A 17,602-nucleotide genomic window follows, 5' to 3' on the forward strand; every position below is an offset into this window, starting at 1 on the left:
GCTCCTTACTTTCAGTTGAAGAAACCTTTTCGTATTTATTTTTTTAATTGCTCTTAAAAAAAATGCTAAAAATCCTGCGCTCCCTTCATGGAAATTCTCTTCCCCCTTTAAAAATTCCTCCATGGAAATTTCCCCCCGCATAGCCCCCTCCCCTCAACCTCTCCCCAACCAAAAAAATCCCCTGAAAGTGTCTGTACATTTCCCAATAACCGTTACTATGTGTAAACACTGGTCAAAGTTTGTAACTTGCAGCCCCTCCCACGGGGACCGTGGGGGAGTAAGTCGTCCTCAAAGACATAGTTTTTTGGTTTTATGACTATGCTGAAACAAAAGGCTATCTCAGAATTTTGATTCGGTGACTTTGAGAAAACAATGAGCGTGGGAGGGGGCCTAGGTGCCCTCCAATTTTTTGGTCACTTAAAAAGGGCACTAGAACTTTTAGTATTCGTTAGAATGACCCCTCTCGCGACATTCTTGGACCACTGGGTCGATATGATCACTCCAGGAGAAAAAAAAACAAACAAATAAACACGCATCCGTGATATGTCTTGTGGCAATAAATACAAAATTTCACATTTTTGTAGATAGGAGCTCGAAACTTCTACAATACGGTTCTCTGATACGCTGAATCTGATGGTATGATTTTCGTTAAGATTCTGTGACTTTTAAGGGGTGTTTCCCCCTATTTTCTAAAATTAGGCAAATTTTCTGAGGATCTTAACTTTTGATGGGTAAGATTAAACTTTATGAAATTTATATATTTAAAATCAGCATTAAAATGTGATTCTGGTGATGTAACTATTGGTATCAAAATTCTGTTTTTTAGAGTTTCGGTTACTATTGAGCCGGATCGCTCCTTACTACAGTTCGTTACCACGAACTGTTTGAAAGAAAATCTCAAATAGAACTTATATGTATTCCACCAGACACGAGCGCAGGAATTCTTTTTTAGTGGGAAGGGGGGGTACTCTAGGTTTACCAGTTCCTAAAAAGACAGCTAAAGTGAACGAAATTCTTGGGAAACTAAGGGGGCAATCTTAGAGGTCTGGAAATTTCGGAGGAGGAAAAGCCCTGAGGACTTTCATGTGAAATTCAAATTTACGCTTTGCCGAGTAGTTGGTGCCCTGGTTTGGAATCCTTTGTTCGAAGGCCTGGGGTTTAATTCTCGGTGTGACCGGTTATTTGGTCTGGGACAAAGGTCAATGGAGCGACTCTGTAAGCTCAGCTCAAGTCAACTCAGTGCTAAACGGGTACCTGGCGAAATCAGGGAAAGGTAAGGAGGAAGGTTGTGCGACAGTACACGATGGCTGGCCTTCAACCACCATTGTGCTTCCTGGCTGAAGGGTCTTGAAAACGGAGTTCAGCACCGCCGGTTTGGACTTTAAGGGTCTACTCTCGTATCCTTTACCCTTTTTTTACCTTTCTTAGTCTAGCACCGTAATGACTATGTGAAATTATTAAAAACCTGTACGGGTTTCTTTATCGATTTTTTTTTTGTGTGTAGGGGGGTAATCTTGCCATGGTTTCTAATCGGGTTAGAAGGAGGTGCAATTCTTGATGAGTGTTTTTTTTTTTTCACTTAAATTTTACTATTTTACCCAAATCTGTAAAATTTGTATATTTTCTTGTATTTATTTAAGTGTTTCAAGAGAGCGATCAAGTGTCCCTTTTTTCGTCCATGTAGACTAGGTTCAATTTTGAGTAAAATCATATTTTCTTTCGAATAATTCTTTGTTGGGCTGAATTGATTGATGTAACTAACTTCAAAAATTTGCCTTTGTAGGTTTTGTATAATGTTACTCAGGCTTTGATTCAAATTGGAAGTGAAAACATAACTGGTAACGACATATTGATTGGAGTAGCAGCGTTCTTCGTCGTTGCTGCTGGTGGGACGGCAATAGGCGTCATTTTTGGCTATTTTGGTGGAATTGCTACTAGATATACGAAAAGGATAGAAATTATTGAGCCTGTTGTGGTTTTTTTGGTTGCATATTTAGCTGACATGACTGCAGAACTATTCTATATGTCAAGTATCTTGTCGTAAGTTCCTTTTCAGTTAAAACTACTATTTTATTTATAAGTTACGATTTCCGCCCTCCCCTTATCCAAATTCTTGATACCAGATACAGCATTTTATAGGTCATTGGTCTTTTGCATTGCTTAACTTCGAAGCTCTAAGCATTTGTTATGCCTACTTCTTCTTAAAGAAGCAATAGAGATGTTTGCAGGATAATATCTCGTGGAAAGTCGGTCCAAATAAAGCTACAGCTCCGAAAGAAACTGATTCTCAGTTACTTGGCATGTCTTATTTAAGGTAGCTGGGTAAATCCTCTTACCTCTTTCGTAATATATGGGTAATTTGGTAATAGATATAGCGAAAACCTCTGTAAGTTGAAATTTCTGGTTACATTTAGAAAAATGAACCTATAGGAAACTATTCGGCTATATAATGTTCCAAGTCAATTTTCCCTTGGCAAATGCTTCCAAGTCCCAAAGAAATAACCCTTGGAGGTGAGGTTTTCAGATTAATCTTAAGGAAACTATCCCTCTTTTTTGCAGGTATGAGATGAAGTATAAATTTAATCAATAAGCCCACAATTACAAAGACAAAGCTTGTATTTGTTAGCATTAAGATGATTTCTTCATCCCTGTCCCATTGTAGCTTGCCGCTTACGGTTCTATAACACTTTGACATAAACGTATTTTGCCTTTGCTTTTTGTGCTTTAGCAACGAGATGTTCATCCTCCTGTATGCTATTGAATGTTGGAAGCCAAATATCCAACTAGAGAAACATCTCCTAGCCTTTGAACACACATGTCCTAGAAGAGTACTGAACATATCATTGCAGGAAAAGGCCAACAACATAGAAGTTAAACGGCGAATCGGTTTACCATTAATTACCTGCCTTCCGATACGTGGAACATGTAGGTACTTTGGCCACATTTGGTTTATTTCAGAGGATCAACTCTCTACCAATTTTTCAAATTATAGACAAAAATAGTACCCTGGGATGATTAAACCCACTTGAACTTGAACCTAATGAAATTGCAACAAATTTGTGCGTTGGAATCACGCATTTATATGTATGCAGTAGGAGAGCCGCAGGGTCCAGGCCTCCCTTAAGGTTTGAAATTTTTCTGAGTATCTGGGTGCTTTTACTCAAAGCAATTTTTTTTACTTCTCCCCCCCTGAAAAAATAAAGATCTCTGCTCGCGTACCTGGCTGGAATATATTTCAGTAGAAGTACAAATTCAAAGAAGTAAAGGAAAAAGACGTTAGATATGGCAAATATATAAGAAAAGAGATTCGCAAAGCTCTTATACTGTTGAGAAGCTTTGGTCTGTAGAAGCTTTGCGCAACACAAAAGCGGTGTTTTCTGCGGTTTGTAGTGCAAAACGACAACTTTGACCCTGAAGGTGGCCAAAAAGCTATGAAGTGAAAATTCTGGAATAGCCATTTGGTTTAAAATTATCGAACAGTTATTTGTTGATCTTCCCAGTTGCAGGGACAATAATACTGCAAGTCAGCATACACCTTCCCATAGATGCAGGCAGTCCTTGATCAAACTATTTACAGCGGTTTGTAATTGCGCATCAGCTATTATGGGAGAGGGCCAGTGGATTGCTCTGCAGGTGGGGAGGGTGACTAGTGCCTCAAAAAGTACTTTTTAATGGCCAATTTTCTAACTCTTAGTGAGCCTTTCCATATGTACGGAATGGAATCTGGGACACAGGGGGGGGGGGGGGAGGAAAAAGAGGCAGGGTTAAAATTAATTCTCAGATTTTTCTTCGTTTACAGGAACAACCCAGTAAATCAGTTTTCAGATAAGCCAGTAATATGGGTGTTGCAAGGTGATATTCCTCTCTTATTGCAAAAATACATTTTTATGAAAAAGAAAAATATTACATCCGCATGCTTACCAGCTAAGGGAGGGGGTAGAGGGGGCTCAGTATCGTGAGTTCTGCCTGAAAATTACATCGGGGAGTTGGGGGCACGCGCTTCCAGGAGCTTTGGTTTCACCAAGATTTAAATGGAAACATTTATTGTCTTCCTATTTGTAAACATTTCTTAAAGTTTTCCTGTTCACGTCTGCTTTAATGTCTGCTGGCGTCCAGGGGGACATCCCTTTAAAAAGAATTTATTCAGAACCCGTCGTAAAAAAAAACAAAAAACCTAGAAACGAGACCCCGATGATATATTTTTGATATTCTAGATCTTCCTGAAACGTTTATAAAGCGGTATAATTTCCTGAAACTACTCTTCCTGAAATGTTTTTAAAAGGGTATGATTTTTAGACATGAGATCAAGGGAAAAATTGGTAATTATCAATACATATTAGTTACATTAGATATGTATGTTGATGATTTTTGCAATCCTCTCTGGTTTGGGCTACCAAGAGCTTTGGTCATTTAGCCAAGTGCCAAGTGTTGAAAAAATTGGCCGTTGTTGATTATATATGAATTAAAAACAATAATACTATAGTGGCCCTTTGTCCAATGAAAGAAAAAAGGCAATGGCAAGATGGTTTTGTGGCAAACTAGACATTCCTCTTACAGGTTAAGAGTCAAACCTCAAATGCTGTAATGATGGCAGTCTTTTCACATACAACAATAGGGCAAGTTTTTTCGTAAAAGGGGGGGGGGGGGGATTGCAATAAAAGAGGAATATCACCGTTCAGCACCCATATTATTCGCTTACTCCAAAAACTGGCTTACTGTTTCACGGATAAATATTATGTTTTCCTGTTTCTCAGGGTTTTCTTGATTCGGTTATGTTTGTTGTTTTTTGTATGTTTTTTTCGTTTCCTTTGCAGAAGTATCAGCATTTTCTCATCTTTTTTTGAGAATTTTACTTGTTTTCCTCATACTGTATTTGTTTTATCAGCTTTCTGTTTTCAGTTTTCTTTCTTTTCAGAGTTACTTTCTGCGGCATTACTATGAAAAACTATTCCTTATTGAATATGAGTGAAAGTAGTTGTCTCACGGTAAAGAAGACTGTCAAGGCTTTGAGTAATCTGACAGAAACACTGATCTTCATTCTACTTGGAGTTTCAACTGTAAATGACACCCAAGAATGGAATACATCTTTTATTGGTCTCACTATCCTCCTATGCACTGTATACCGTACTGTAGGTAATTTATTTTTTGAAAGATTTTTTATAATTTATTTTTTATTAATTTTACAGTATGGTGAATGTATAGCTGAATAATATGGCTTCAATAAGTATGCTAAAAAAGAACTTTTTCGCATGCTGACTTAATAGTCCGTATTGTATCGGTACCGATCTCCTGATTCGATGTCTTCGGCCAAGAGTGTAATGCTTTATTGGAGGCAAATCATCCGACGCTTCCCGTGTTTTCTCCTACATTCCTCCAGGTACCCATTTAGAGCTGGTTCAACTCTAGCCGAGCTTACAGACTCAAACCACTGACCATCGTTCCAAATCAAATAACCAGTGATACCAGGGTCGAACCCCTGGCCTCAGGATTTCAAGTCTTGAGTGCTAGATACTCGGCTAGGACGGCTCGGGTGAGCTTCTAAGCCGAGTATGTATATCCTAGTGGAGTAATTAAGTATGCAGTGCCTAAAATAGATTGATTTTGGAAATGAAGGCGGTAAGAAATTTGTGGCCCCAATCATACTTGTTCATCTCTTCTTCTAATGAAGCATTATGCCTCTTCAAACGGGTCAGTAGACAAATTCCTACTTAAGGAACCTTATCACTTTCTTACTTATTTTTAAACAAAAAATTAAAATTTGCCCTTCGTTTTTGGTCACCACTCCATACAAAGAAAATGTTTTACGTTACTTTGATATGGTTCTGAGAATTTGTTTTATTCTGGGTATTATTTGGTTGTATTGGTACATCCTTACACACAGGAATGAGCACCAAGAGAATGTCCCTTTACCGAGAATTGTCCGAGCGGGAAACATTAAAATACGTGAGAATTTCGGTGTTGTACCCTGGATAGCACTTTCATTTGAAGCACTTGACCGTCTAGTTAGAGATATTATCTGAACTCCCCGGCTTCGTTGAGTTTTGACTTTTGTAAAACTATTATTGCTATGCAAGCTGTTAAAAGAACAGTTAGTGTCCGCTTAAATAATAGATTTATCGTCGCTAATTCATGCTTAAATAAGAATATTTGCCAAACTTGATTTGGTTCTTTGGCATCCGGGTCAGGCCCCTTCAAATCATAAGTTGGGGTAGCAACTTCCTAGTTTCCCTGATTGAGAAGTTTTATGATATCTAAAAAAGTTGTTGTTGGTTTTTAATTTCGGCGGTAGGGTAAATTAATCGAGTATTATGGACGAAATGAATGTGCTTCTTTGTATACAAAATATCATTAAAATCATTACTTGCTAAAACCGTTACACTCGGTAAACAAACGTCAATAATGTAGGGCCTATAAAAAATAGAATAGAGACCAAATATGTTATAATGTGTTACCTTTATACCCCTTCACCCCAAGAACAAATAATATAGGGTCATAAGAAATAAAAATGTATTTTAGAAAGGATTGAAAACTGCTTAACCTTACGCATAGTAAGATAGTATAATATCGCATATTTTATTTATTGGTTTTACAAAGATTCTGGAGTTAGTAAGCTCCTCCCCTGAATTAAGGTTCATTTGAGTATCGAAACTCTGAAGCTGCTATAGAGAAGACCGATTTAATCCATACTACCGAGTAATCCACAAAAGATGATTAGTATACGTTTGGTATAAGCGTACTTATAATCGTTTTGCTTTCTTTTTTTTCACTTAAAAGCTTTGAATTCCTGAAATGCTTTTTTTTAAGAATGATAAGACCAAAAATTTTCTTCAGCGAGCTTTTCAATAAACTGACTAGGTATTATTATATTTTTTATCAGTAGAGCCTAACTATGTCATTAATAACTAATTACTACTACTACGACTAGCGACCCATTGTGGTACCAAGCCGCCTAAGGCAAATACAGCTACGCGAGGTCTCTTCCTTCCAAGTCTGTTTAGCGCCTCATTCTTTACAATCTCTCAGAAAGTTCCCATTTCACTCGAATCTCTGCTTATGACATCATGCCACCTCTATCGGGGACATCCTGCTTTAGGTTTGGCCCTAGACGGTTGGCCAAAAGCACAGTCTTTGACAATTTGTTATTCTTCATCCGCAGAACGTGCCCTAGCCATCTCAATCTTTATCTCATTATACCTACTGTTTAGACACGGCTTACAAGTCTTACTTTGGCAATTGCAGGTATATGTATATTTGTGTCTTCTTATAAGGATATTTGATAGAAATCCACTAATTAATAAATTAGAGATTTTCGTATGGAAGGGCTTAATTTCTAGCCCCTTATGTATGAGATCATATGTACTGGTCAATTTTTTCCATCTGTTTTTTTGTCTGTTGTTTCTGCTTGTCTGTTTTTTTTTTTTTTTATTACAGTAGCAAAATTGTCATTGATTGAGAAACCCTGCCAGATAGATTGTCCCAGCGCATCATCCCAACAGACTTCCAACCCATCGTCCCAACAGATTATCCCAACGCATCGTCCCATCAGATTATCCTAACGCATCGTCCCAACAGATCATCCCAACGCATCGTCCCAACGCATCTTCCCAACAGATTATCTTAACGCATCGTTCCAACAGATTATTCCAATGCATCTTCCCAATAGATTGTCCCAATGCATCGTCCCAACAGATTATCCCAACGCGTCGTTACAACAGATTATCCCAACCCATCGTCCCAACAGATTATCCCAACCCATCGTCCCAACAGATAATCCCATATTTTAGCAAATCTAATGCAGTCTGTTATAGAACGAGCCTCATTTTAACTGCACAACCGCAACCGCCTTAAGGGGTTTTGATTCACTGTCAATTTTTGTGCATTTCCACATAAACAAAGAAATATTATTTTCTTATCATGCTTGTCTCCTTAGGGGCAACCTAGTGCACAACTATAGAACTATAGTTACTATAGAAGCCTATACTATAGATACTATAGAAGACTATACTATAGTTACTGTAGAAGCCTATACTATAGAAGCCTATAGTAACTGTTAAATTGAAAGCGCGTCTAAAAAAGTTGTCGAGTGCGGAAGAATTGCTATTTAAAGATGATTCAGGAATGGTAAATATCTTTTTGATTAATCTTAATGATAAAAGCTTGGTGCGAAAATTCTTAGTCCTACTTATCAAAAATAAACTTTAATTCCATTGGCTATGACCTGTTTTTGGCTATGATGTATCACCTGTGACTAAATTTGACGTAATTCACTGTATAATGAACAGTGGTGTATTTTCAGATACGAATTCTAATATTAATTACCTCTATATTTATTTGTTATAGGTGTTTTTATCCTAACAGCAATCGCCAATCCTCTACGTTTGCACAAACTCACTGTCAAAGACCAGATAGTCATGTCTTGGGGTGGCCTTAGAGGTGCCGTTGCATTTGCTCTTGTATATATGATCAACAGTGGCAGTATCAATAATCAGCCGTTGTTTGCATCCGCAACAATTTCGGTCGTATTCTTTACGGTTTTCGTTCAGGTAAATTTTTCTGTTAGTGTGTTTAAGATCTTAAATATTTACATCCAAAGGGTTTCTTTGAAGCCCTGAATCATCAGTTTTTTATTATTATCTTGTTCACTGTCGTAATAAAAATATCCTGTTGATTTTAAATTTGTCGATATATATAATATATATATATATATATATATATATATATATATATATATATATATATATATATTATATATATATATAAATAAGTTGCTTGTCTGTGCGTTTGTCTACTGACGTCATGTTTGTGTGTCGACTGACGTCATGTTTGTCAACTGACGTATCTATCTATATATATAAAAATAAGTTGTCTGTGTGTCTGTCGAGTGACGTCATGTTTGTGTGTCGACTGACGTCATGTTTGTCGACTGACGAAATTACAGACCGGGACATCGGGACACAAATGACGACCGGGACATAAGGAATATAAATGACGACCGGGACACTCAAAGAGAAAGCGACCGGGACACAGGGAATGTTTTGATTAGCCATCACCATCAACAAAGCACCGGGACACAGGGAATATAAATGACGAACAGGACACTCAAAGAGAAAATTACAGACCGGGACACCGGAACACAAATGACGACCGGGACAAAAATGACGACCGGGACACCGGAACACAGGGAATATAAATGACGACCGCGACACTCAAAGAGAAATTACAGACTGGGACACCGGACACAAATGACGACTGGGACACTGGGAAACAACTACAACGGGGACACCAGGGGGCACATGGGGATATATAAATGACGACGGGGACACAGGGAATGTTCGATTAGCAATCACCATCAACAAAGCTCAAGGGCAATCATTGTAAACCTGACAATCTATTTATATGCACAGACAATGGGACAGCCAAGAATGTTGTATATTCGCCAGTTTTACGTAGTTATATATATCTATCTATATTCACAGGTGGGACACAGGGACACAACTACAATGGCGCGTAACTAATATGGCATGTAACGACTTACGCGCGCGAGGGGGCTTGGGGGGGGGGGGCGCTCCGCGCCCCCCCTTTCCATAATCCATCCTTTCCATCCTTTTCCATGTCTTTCCATAATATATATATATATACTAGCTGTTGGGGTGGCGCTTCGCGCCACCCCAACACCTAGTTGGTGGGGCGCTTCGCGCTCCCCCAAGCCCCCCCCGCGCGCGTAAGTCGTTACGCGCCATATTAGTTACGCGCCATTGTAGTTGTGTCCCTGTGTCCCACCTGTGAATAGAGATAGATATAAATATATTTTTTTAACTACGTAAAACATGCGTTTATTCAACGTTCTTCGCTGTCCCATTGTCTGTGCATATAAATAGATTGTCAGGTTTACTGACTCTTGAACATGCAACATATAATTGTCCATGGGAAAAACAATCCGTATTCAGATCTATACCTCATTATTCTAATGATGTGTCCCTGTGTCCCGGTCGTCATTTATATTCCCTGTGTCCCGGTCGTCATTTGTGTCCCGATGTCCCAGTTTGTAATTTCTCTTTGAGTGTCCCGGTCGTCATTTATATTCCCTGTGTCCCGGTGTCCCGGTCATCATTTGTGTCCCGGTGTCCCGGTCTGTAATTTCTATTCGAACAATCCCTGTGTCCCGGTCGTCATTTATATATCCCGCCTGTGCCCCCGGCGTCCCCGTTGTAGTTGTGTCCCCTGTGTCCCGGTCGTCATTTATATTCCCTGTGTCCCGGTCGTGATTTGTATCCGGGTGTCCCAGTCTGTAATTTCTCTTTGAGGTTCCCGGTCGTAACTTATATTCCCTCTGTCTCGGTCGTCATTTGTGTCCCGGTCTGTAATTTCTCTTTGAGTGTTTTTTTCTTTTTAGTTTTTTTTTAGTTTTTTACCTTTTTTCTTTTTTCAGTTTTCTTTTTCTTCTTTATTTTTCAGCGTCACTATGAAGTACATATCGACGGACCTTTGTTTTTTTAACTTAAATCTGGTAGGCATTGATGACCTTATCCAAGTCAAAATCCCAAACCCAATCATCATCGCTATCATTTTCAGTTTTGATATGTTTTGACTCTCGCTGTCCAGGTGGATTTTCATCTAACTGCGCGGTTTTGCGTTCTTTAGCCGCAAGCCTGTTTTCTTGCTGTTCTTGTGATTCCTCGGAACGCTTTCTTTTCTTACTTTCTCTATCAGCAGCAAGTTTTTTGGCATAAACTCTTTGAGCAGCTTCATCAGTCATTGTAAACTTAAACATTAATAGAATTCTACGCGAACATATGTCTTATATAACTTGAATGACGTCACCTTCAAAGCAAAAATCATGGCAACTAATTTCATGACGTCAGCCGAAACATGACGTCACCTGATCCACAGATCCACACACAGACAACTTATTTTTATATATATAGATATATATATATATATATATAAATATATATATATATATATATATATATATATATATATATATATATATATATATATATATATATATATCTTCTATATATATAAAAATAAGTTGTCTGTCTGTCTGTCTGTGGATGGATCAGGTGACGTCACCTGAAAAAACTGGATCAGGTGACGTCAAAACTGAAAAAACTAAAAAAAGGCAAAAACTACAAAAAAAAACTAAAAACTAATAAAAAAATAAAAAAGCTAAAAAACTAAAAAACTAAAAAAAGGCAAAAACTACAAAAAAACTAAAAACTAATAAAAAAGCTAAAAAACTAAAAAAACTAAAAAAAGGCAAAAACTACAAAACTAAAAAACTAAAAAAACTAAAAAAAGGTAAAAAACGAAAAAAACTAAAAACTAAAAATAGCTAAAAAAAAGGAAAAAACTGAAAAATAAGCTAAAATAAAGGTAAAAACCAATAAAAAACTAAAAAAAAAAACTGAAAAAACTAAAAAAAGGCAAAAACTACAAAAAAAAACTAAAAAACTAATAAAAAAAGTAAAAAAGCTAAAAAAACTAAAAAAACTAAAAAACTAAAAAAAGGTAAAAACTAAAAAAAAATAAAAAATAAAAAATAAAAAAAAACTAAAAAAAAGGAAAAAACTGAAAAATAAGCTAAAATAAAGGTAAAAACCAATAAAAAACTAAAAAGAAACAAAGGAAAAAACTAAAAAAAATTTCATCTAAAAAACTAAAAAAAACTAAAAAAGGTAAAAACTAAAAGAACTAAAAAGAAAAAAATAAATGACGAAACTCAAAGAGAAAGCGACCAGGACAAAAGGAATGTTCGATTAGCAATCAACAAAGCACCGGGACACAGGGAGTATAAATGACGACCAGGACATAAGTAAAAAAAAAAACTATCTATATATATAAAAATAAGTTGTCTGTGGATCTGTGGATCGTGGATCAGGTGACGTCACCTGAAAAAACTGGATCAGGTGACGTCAAAACTGAAAAAACTAAAAAAAGGCAAAAACTACAAAAAAAACTAAAAACTAATAAAAAAAATAAAAAAGCTAAAAAACTAAAAAAACTAAAAAAAGGCAAAAACTACAAAAAAAACTAAAAACTAATAAAAAAGCTAAAAAACTAAAAAAACTAAAAAAAGGCAAAAACTACAAAAAAAACTAAAAACTAATAAAAGAATAAAAAAGCTAAAAAACTAAAAAAACTAAAAAAACTAAAAAAAGTTAAAAAACTAAAAAAACTAAAAACTAAAAAAAACTAAAAAAAAGGAAAAAAACTGAAAAATAAGCTAAAATAAAGGTAAAAACCAATAAAAAACTAAAAAAAAAAACTGAAAAAACTAAAAAAAGGCAAAAACTACAAAAAAACTAAAAACTAATAAAAAAGCTAAAAAACTAAAAAAACTAAAAAAACTAAAAAAACTAAAAAAACTAAAAAAACTAAAAAAAGGTAAAAAACTAAAAAAAAATAAAAAATAAAAAAAAACTAAAAAAAAAGGAAAAAACTGAAAAATAAGCTAACATAAAGGTAAAAACCAATAAAAAACTAAAAAGAAAAAAAGGAAAAAACTAAAAAAAATTTTCATCTAAAAAACTAAAAAAAAACTAAAAAAGGTAAAAACTAAAAGAACTAAAAAAGAAAAAAATAAATGACAACACTCAAAGAGAAAGCGACCAGGACAAAAGGAATGTTCGATTAGCAATCAACAAAGCACCGGGACACAGGGAGTATAAATGACGACCAGGACATAAGTAAAAAAAAAATTAACAAAACTAAAAAGAAGTTAAAAACTACAAAAAAACTAAAAAGAAAAAAAAACTAAAAACTAATAAAAAAACTAAAAAATCTAAAAATCTAAATAAACTAAAAAAGAAAAAAAAAGGAAAAAAATAAAGGAGAAAAACAAAACTAAAAAACGAATGTATATACAGACCGGTACACCGGGATACAAATGACGACCGGGACACAGGGAATATAAATGACGACCGGGACACAGGGACACAACTACAACGGGGACACCGGGGGAAACAGGGGGATATAAATGACGACCGGGACAAAAAAACTAAAAAGAAAAAAAACTAAAAACTAATAAAAAAACTAAAAAATCTAAAAATCTAAATAAGCTAAAAAAGAAAAAAAAAGGAAAAAAATAAAGGAGAAAAACAAAGAATGTTGTATATTCGCAAGTTTTACGTAGTTAAAACCATATATATATATATATATATATATATATATATATATATATATATATATATATATATATATATATATATATATATATATATATATATACTAGCTGTTGGGGTGGCGCTTCGCGCCACCCCAACACCTAGTTGGTGGGGGCGCTTCGCGCCCCCCCAAGCCCCCCCGCGCGCGTAAGTCGTTACGCGCCATAATAGTTACGCGCCATTATAGTTGTGTCCCTATGTCCCACCTGTGAATATAGATATATATATATATATATATATATATATATATATATATATATATATATATATATATATATATATATATATATATATATATATATATATATATATATATATATATGGTTTTAGCTACGTAAAACTTGCGAATATACAACATTCTTTGATGTCCCATTGTCTTTGCATATAAATAGATTGTCAGGTTTACCGACTCTTGAACATGCAACATATAATGGTCCATGGGAAAACAATCTGTATTCAGATCTATACCTCATGATTCTAATGATTGCCCTTGAACTTTGTTGATGGTGATTGCTAATCGACCATTCCCTGTCCCGGTGTCCCGGTCGTCATTTATATCCCCCTGTTTCCCCCGGTGTCCCCGTTGTAGTTGTGTCCCTGTGTCCCGGTCGTCATTTATATTCCCTGTGTCCCGGTCGTCATTTGTATCCCGGTGTCCCGGTCTGTATATACATTCGTTTTTTAGTTTTGTTTTTCTCCTTTATTTTTTTCCTTTTTTTTCTTTTTTAGTTTATTTAGATTTTTAAATTTTTTAGTTTTTTTATTAGTTTTTAGATTTTTTTTCTTTTTTTTTTGTAGTTTTACCTTCTTTTTAGTTTTGTTAGTTTTTTTTTTTTACTTATGTCCTGGTCGTCATTTATACTAACTGTGCCCCGGTGCTTTGTTGATTGCTAATCGAACATTCCTTTTGTCCTGGTCGCTTTCACTTTGAGTGTCGTCATTTATTTTTTCTTTTTTAGTTCTTTTAGTTTTTACCTTTTTTAGTTTTTTTTAGTTTTTTAAATGAAAATTTTTTTTAGTTTTTTCCTTTTTTTCTTTTTAGTTTTTTATTGGTTTTTACCTTTATTTTAGCTTATTTTTCAGTTTTTTCCTTTTTTTAGTTTTTCTTTATTTTTTATTTTTTTTAGTTTTTTACCTTTTTTTAGTTTTTTTAGTTTTTTAGTTTTTTAGCTTTTTTACTTTTTTTATTAGTTTTTAGTTTTTTTTGTAGTTTTTGCCTTTTTTTAGTTTTTTCAGTTTTTTTTTAGTTTTTTATTGGTTTTTACCTTTATTTTAGCTTATTTTTCAGTTTTTTTCCTTTTTTTTAGTTTTTTTTAGTTTTTAGTTTTTTTAGTTTTTTACCTTTTTTTAGTTTTTTTAGTTTTTTTAGTTTTTTAGCTTTTTTATTTTTTTTATTAGTTTTTAGTTTTTTTTGTAGTTTTTGCCTTTTTTTTAGTTATTTTAGTTTTTTAGCTTTTTTATTAGTTTTAGTTTTTTTGTAGTTTTTGCCTTTTTTTAGTTTTTTTTCTTTTTAGTTTTTTTGTAGTTTTTACCTTCTTTTTAGTTTTGTTAGTTTTTTTTTACTTATGTCCTGGTCGTCATTTATACTCCCTGTGTCCCGGTGCTTTGTTGATTGCTAATCGAGCATTCCTTTTGTCCTGGTCGCTTTCTCTTTGAGTGTCGTCATTTATTTTTTTCTTTTTTAGTTCTTTTAGTTTTTACCTTTATTAGTTTTTTTTAGTTTTTTAGATGAAAATTTTTTTTAGTTTTTTCCTTTTTTTCTTTTTAGTCTTTTATTGGTTTTTACCTTTATTTTAGCTTATTTTTCAGTTTTTTCCTTTTTTATTTTTTTTTTATTTTTTATTTTTTTTAGTTTTTTACCTTTTTTTAGTTTTTTAGTTTTTTTAGTTTTTTAGCTTTTTTACTTTTTTTATTAGTTTTTAGTTTTTTTTGTAGTTTTTGCCTTTTTTTAGTTTTTTCAGTTTTTTTTTAGTTTTTTATTGGTTTTTACCTTTATTTTAGCTTATTTTTCAGTTTTTTCCTTTTTTTTAGTTTTTTTAGTTTTTAGTTTTTTTAGTTTTTTACCTTTTTTTAGTTTTTTTAGTTTTTTTAGTTTTTTAGCTTTTTTATTTTTTTATTAGTTTTTAGTTTTTTTTGTAGTTTTTGCCTTTTTTTTAGTTTTTTTAGTTTTTTAGCTTTTTTATTAGTTTTTAGTTTTTTTTGTAGTTTTTGCCTTTTTTTAGTTTTTTTAGTTTTTTAGCTTTTGTATTTTTTTATTAGTTTTTAGTTTTTTTGTAGTTTTTGCCTTTTTTTAGTTTTTTTCAGTTTTCAGTTTTGTCACCTGATCCAGTTTTTTCAGGTGACGTCACCTGATCCATCCACAGATCCACACACAGACAACTTATTTTTATATATATAGATAAGATATAATCTGGCGTAACGTGACAGACAACTTATTTTTATATATATAGATATCTATCTATATTCACAGGTGGGACATAGGGACACAACTACAATGGCGCGTAACTATTATGGCGCGTAACGACTTACGCGCGCGGGGGGGCTTTGGGGGGGCGCAAAGCGCCCCCACCAACTAGGTGTTGGGGTGGCGCGAAGCGCCACCCCAACAGCTAGTATATATATATATATATACTAGCTGTTGGGGTGGCGCTTCGCGCCACCCCAACACCTAGTTGGTGGGGCGCTTCGCGCCCCCCCCAAGCCCCCCCGCGCGCGTAAGTCGTTACGCGCCATAATAGTTACGCGCCATTGTAGTTGTGTCCCTATGTTATATAAACTTGCGAATATACAACATTCTTTGCTGTCCCATTGTCTTTGCATATAAATAGATTGTCAGGTTATCCCCCTGTTTCCCCCGGTGTCCCCGTTGTAGTTGTGTCCCTGTGTCCCGGTCGTCATTTATATTCCCTGTGTCCCGGGTCCCGGTCATCATTTGTATCCCGGTGTCCCGGTCTGTATATACATTCGTTTTTTAGTTTTGTTTTTCTCCTTTATTTTTTTCCTTTTTTTTCTTTTTTAGCTTATTTAGATTTTTAGATTTTTTAGTTTTTTTTATTAGTTTTTAGTTTTTATTTCTTTTTAGTTTTTTTGTCCCGGTCGTCATTTATATCCCCCTGTTTCCCCCGGTGTCCCCGTTGTAGTTGTGTCCCTGTGTCCCGGTCGTTATTTATTTTTTAGTTTTTTACCTTTTTTTAGTTTTTTTAGTTTTTTAGCTTTTTTATTTTTTTATTAGTTTTTAGTTTTTTTGTAGTTTTTGCCTTTTTTTTAGTTTTTTTAGTTTTTTAGCTTTTTTATTAGTTTTTAGTTTTTTTTGTAGTTTTTGCCTTTTTTTAGTTTTTTTAGTTTTTTAGCTTTTTTATTTTTTTATTAGTTTTTAGTTTTTTTTGTAGTTTTTGCCTTTTTTTAGTTTTTTCAGTTTTGACGTCACCTGATCCAGTTTTTTCAGGTGACGTCACCTGATCCACGATCCACAGATCCACAGACAACTTATTTTTATATATATAGATAGTTTTTTTTTTTTTACTTATGTCCTGGTCGTCATTTATACTCCCTGTGTCCCGGTGCTTTGTTGATTGCTAATCGAACATTCCTTTTGTCCTGGTCGCTTTCTCTTTGAGTGTCGTCATTTATTAGTTTTTTCCTTTTTTTTTTTAGTTTTTTATTGGTTTTTACCTTTATTTTAGCTTATTTTTCAGTTTTTTCCTTTTTTTTAGTTTTTTTTTATTTTTATTTTTTTTAGTTTTTTACCTTTTTTTAGTTTTTTTTTGTAGTTTTTGCCTTTTTTTAGTTTTTTCAGTTTTTTTTTTAGTTTTTTATTGGTTTTTACCTTTATAGTTTTTTTAGTTTTTTAGCTTTTTTATTTTTTTTATTAGTTTTTAGTTTTTTTTGTAGTTTTTGCCTTTTTTTAGTTTTTTCAGTTTTGACGTCACCTAATCCAGTTTTTTCAGGTGACGTCACCTGACACATCCATCCACACATCCATCCATCCATCCATCCACAGACAACTTATTTTTATATATATAGATATATATATATATATATATATATATATATATATATATATATATATATATATATATAAAAATAAGTTGTCTGTGTGTGGATCTGTGGATCAGGTGACGTCATGTTTGTTCGCATATGACGTCTGAATTATTTCACACTAATACAAAAGAAGAAAAAAACTAAAAAAGGTAAAAACTACAAAAAAAACTAAAAAGAAAAAAAAACTAAAAAAGCTAAAAACTAAAAAAAAACTAAAAAAGGTAAAAATCTAATAACTAAAAAAAACTGAAAAAAATAAAAAAAGGCAAAAACTACAAAAAAAATAAAAACTAATAAAAAAACTAAAAAAGCTAAAAAACTAAAAAAACTAAAAAAAAACTAAAAAAAGGTAAAAAACTAAAAAAAACTAAAAACTAAAAAAGAAAAAAACT

General features: G+C 33.7%; 1 protein-coding gene across 1 annotated transcript in view; it reads left to right on the forward strand.

Annotated features, from left to right (window-relative positions):
- LOC136030048 (sodium/hydrogen exchanger 3-like) overlaps positions 1 to 17,602 on the forward strand; it is a gene marked incomplete in the record, with an annotated part of 256,472 nt that overhangs the window by 184,041 nt on the left and 54,829 nt on the right. The window contains 2 exon segments of the mRNA XM_065708668.1: positions 1,784 to 2,040; positions 4,916 to 5,133. Coding sequence (XP_065564740.1) covers positions 1,784 to 2,040; positions 4,916 to 5,133 — 475 coding nt within the window.

Source organism: Artemia franciscana, chromosome 8, assembly GCF_032884065.1.
Source record: "Artemia franciscana chromosome 8, ASM3288406v1, whole genome shotgun sequence".
Taxonomy (NCBI): Eukaryota; Metazoa; Arthropoda; class Branchiopoda; order Anostraca; family Artemiidae; genus Artemia; species Artemia franciscana.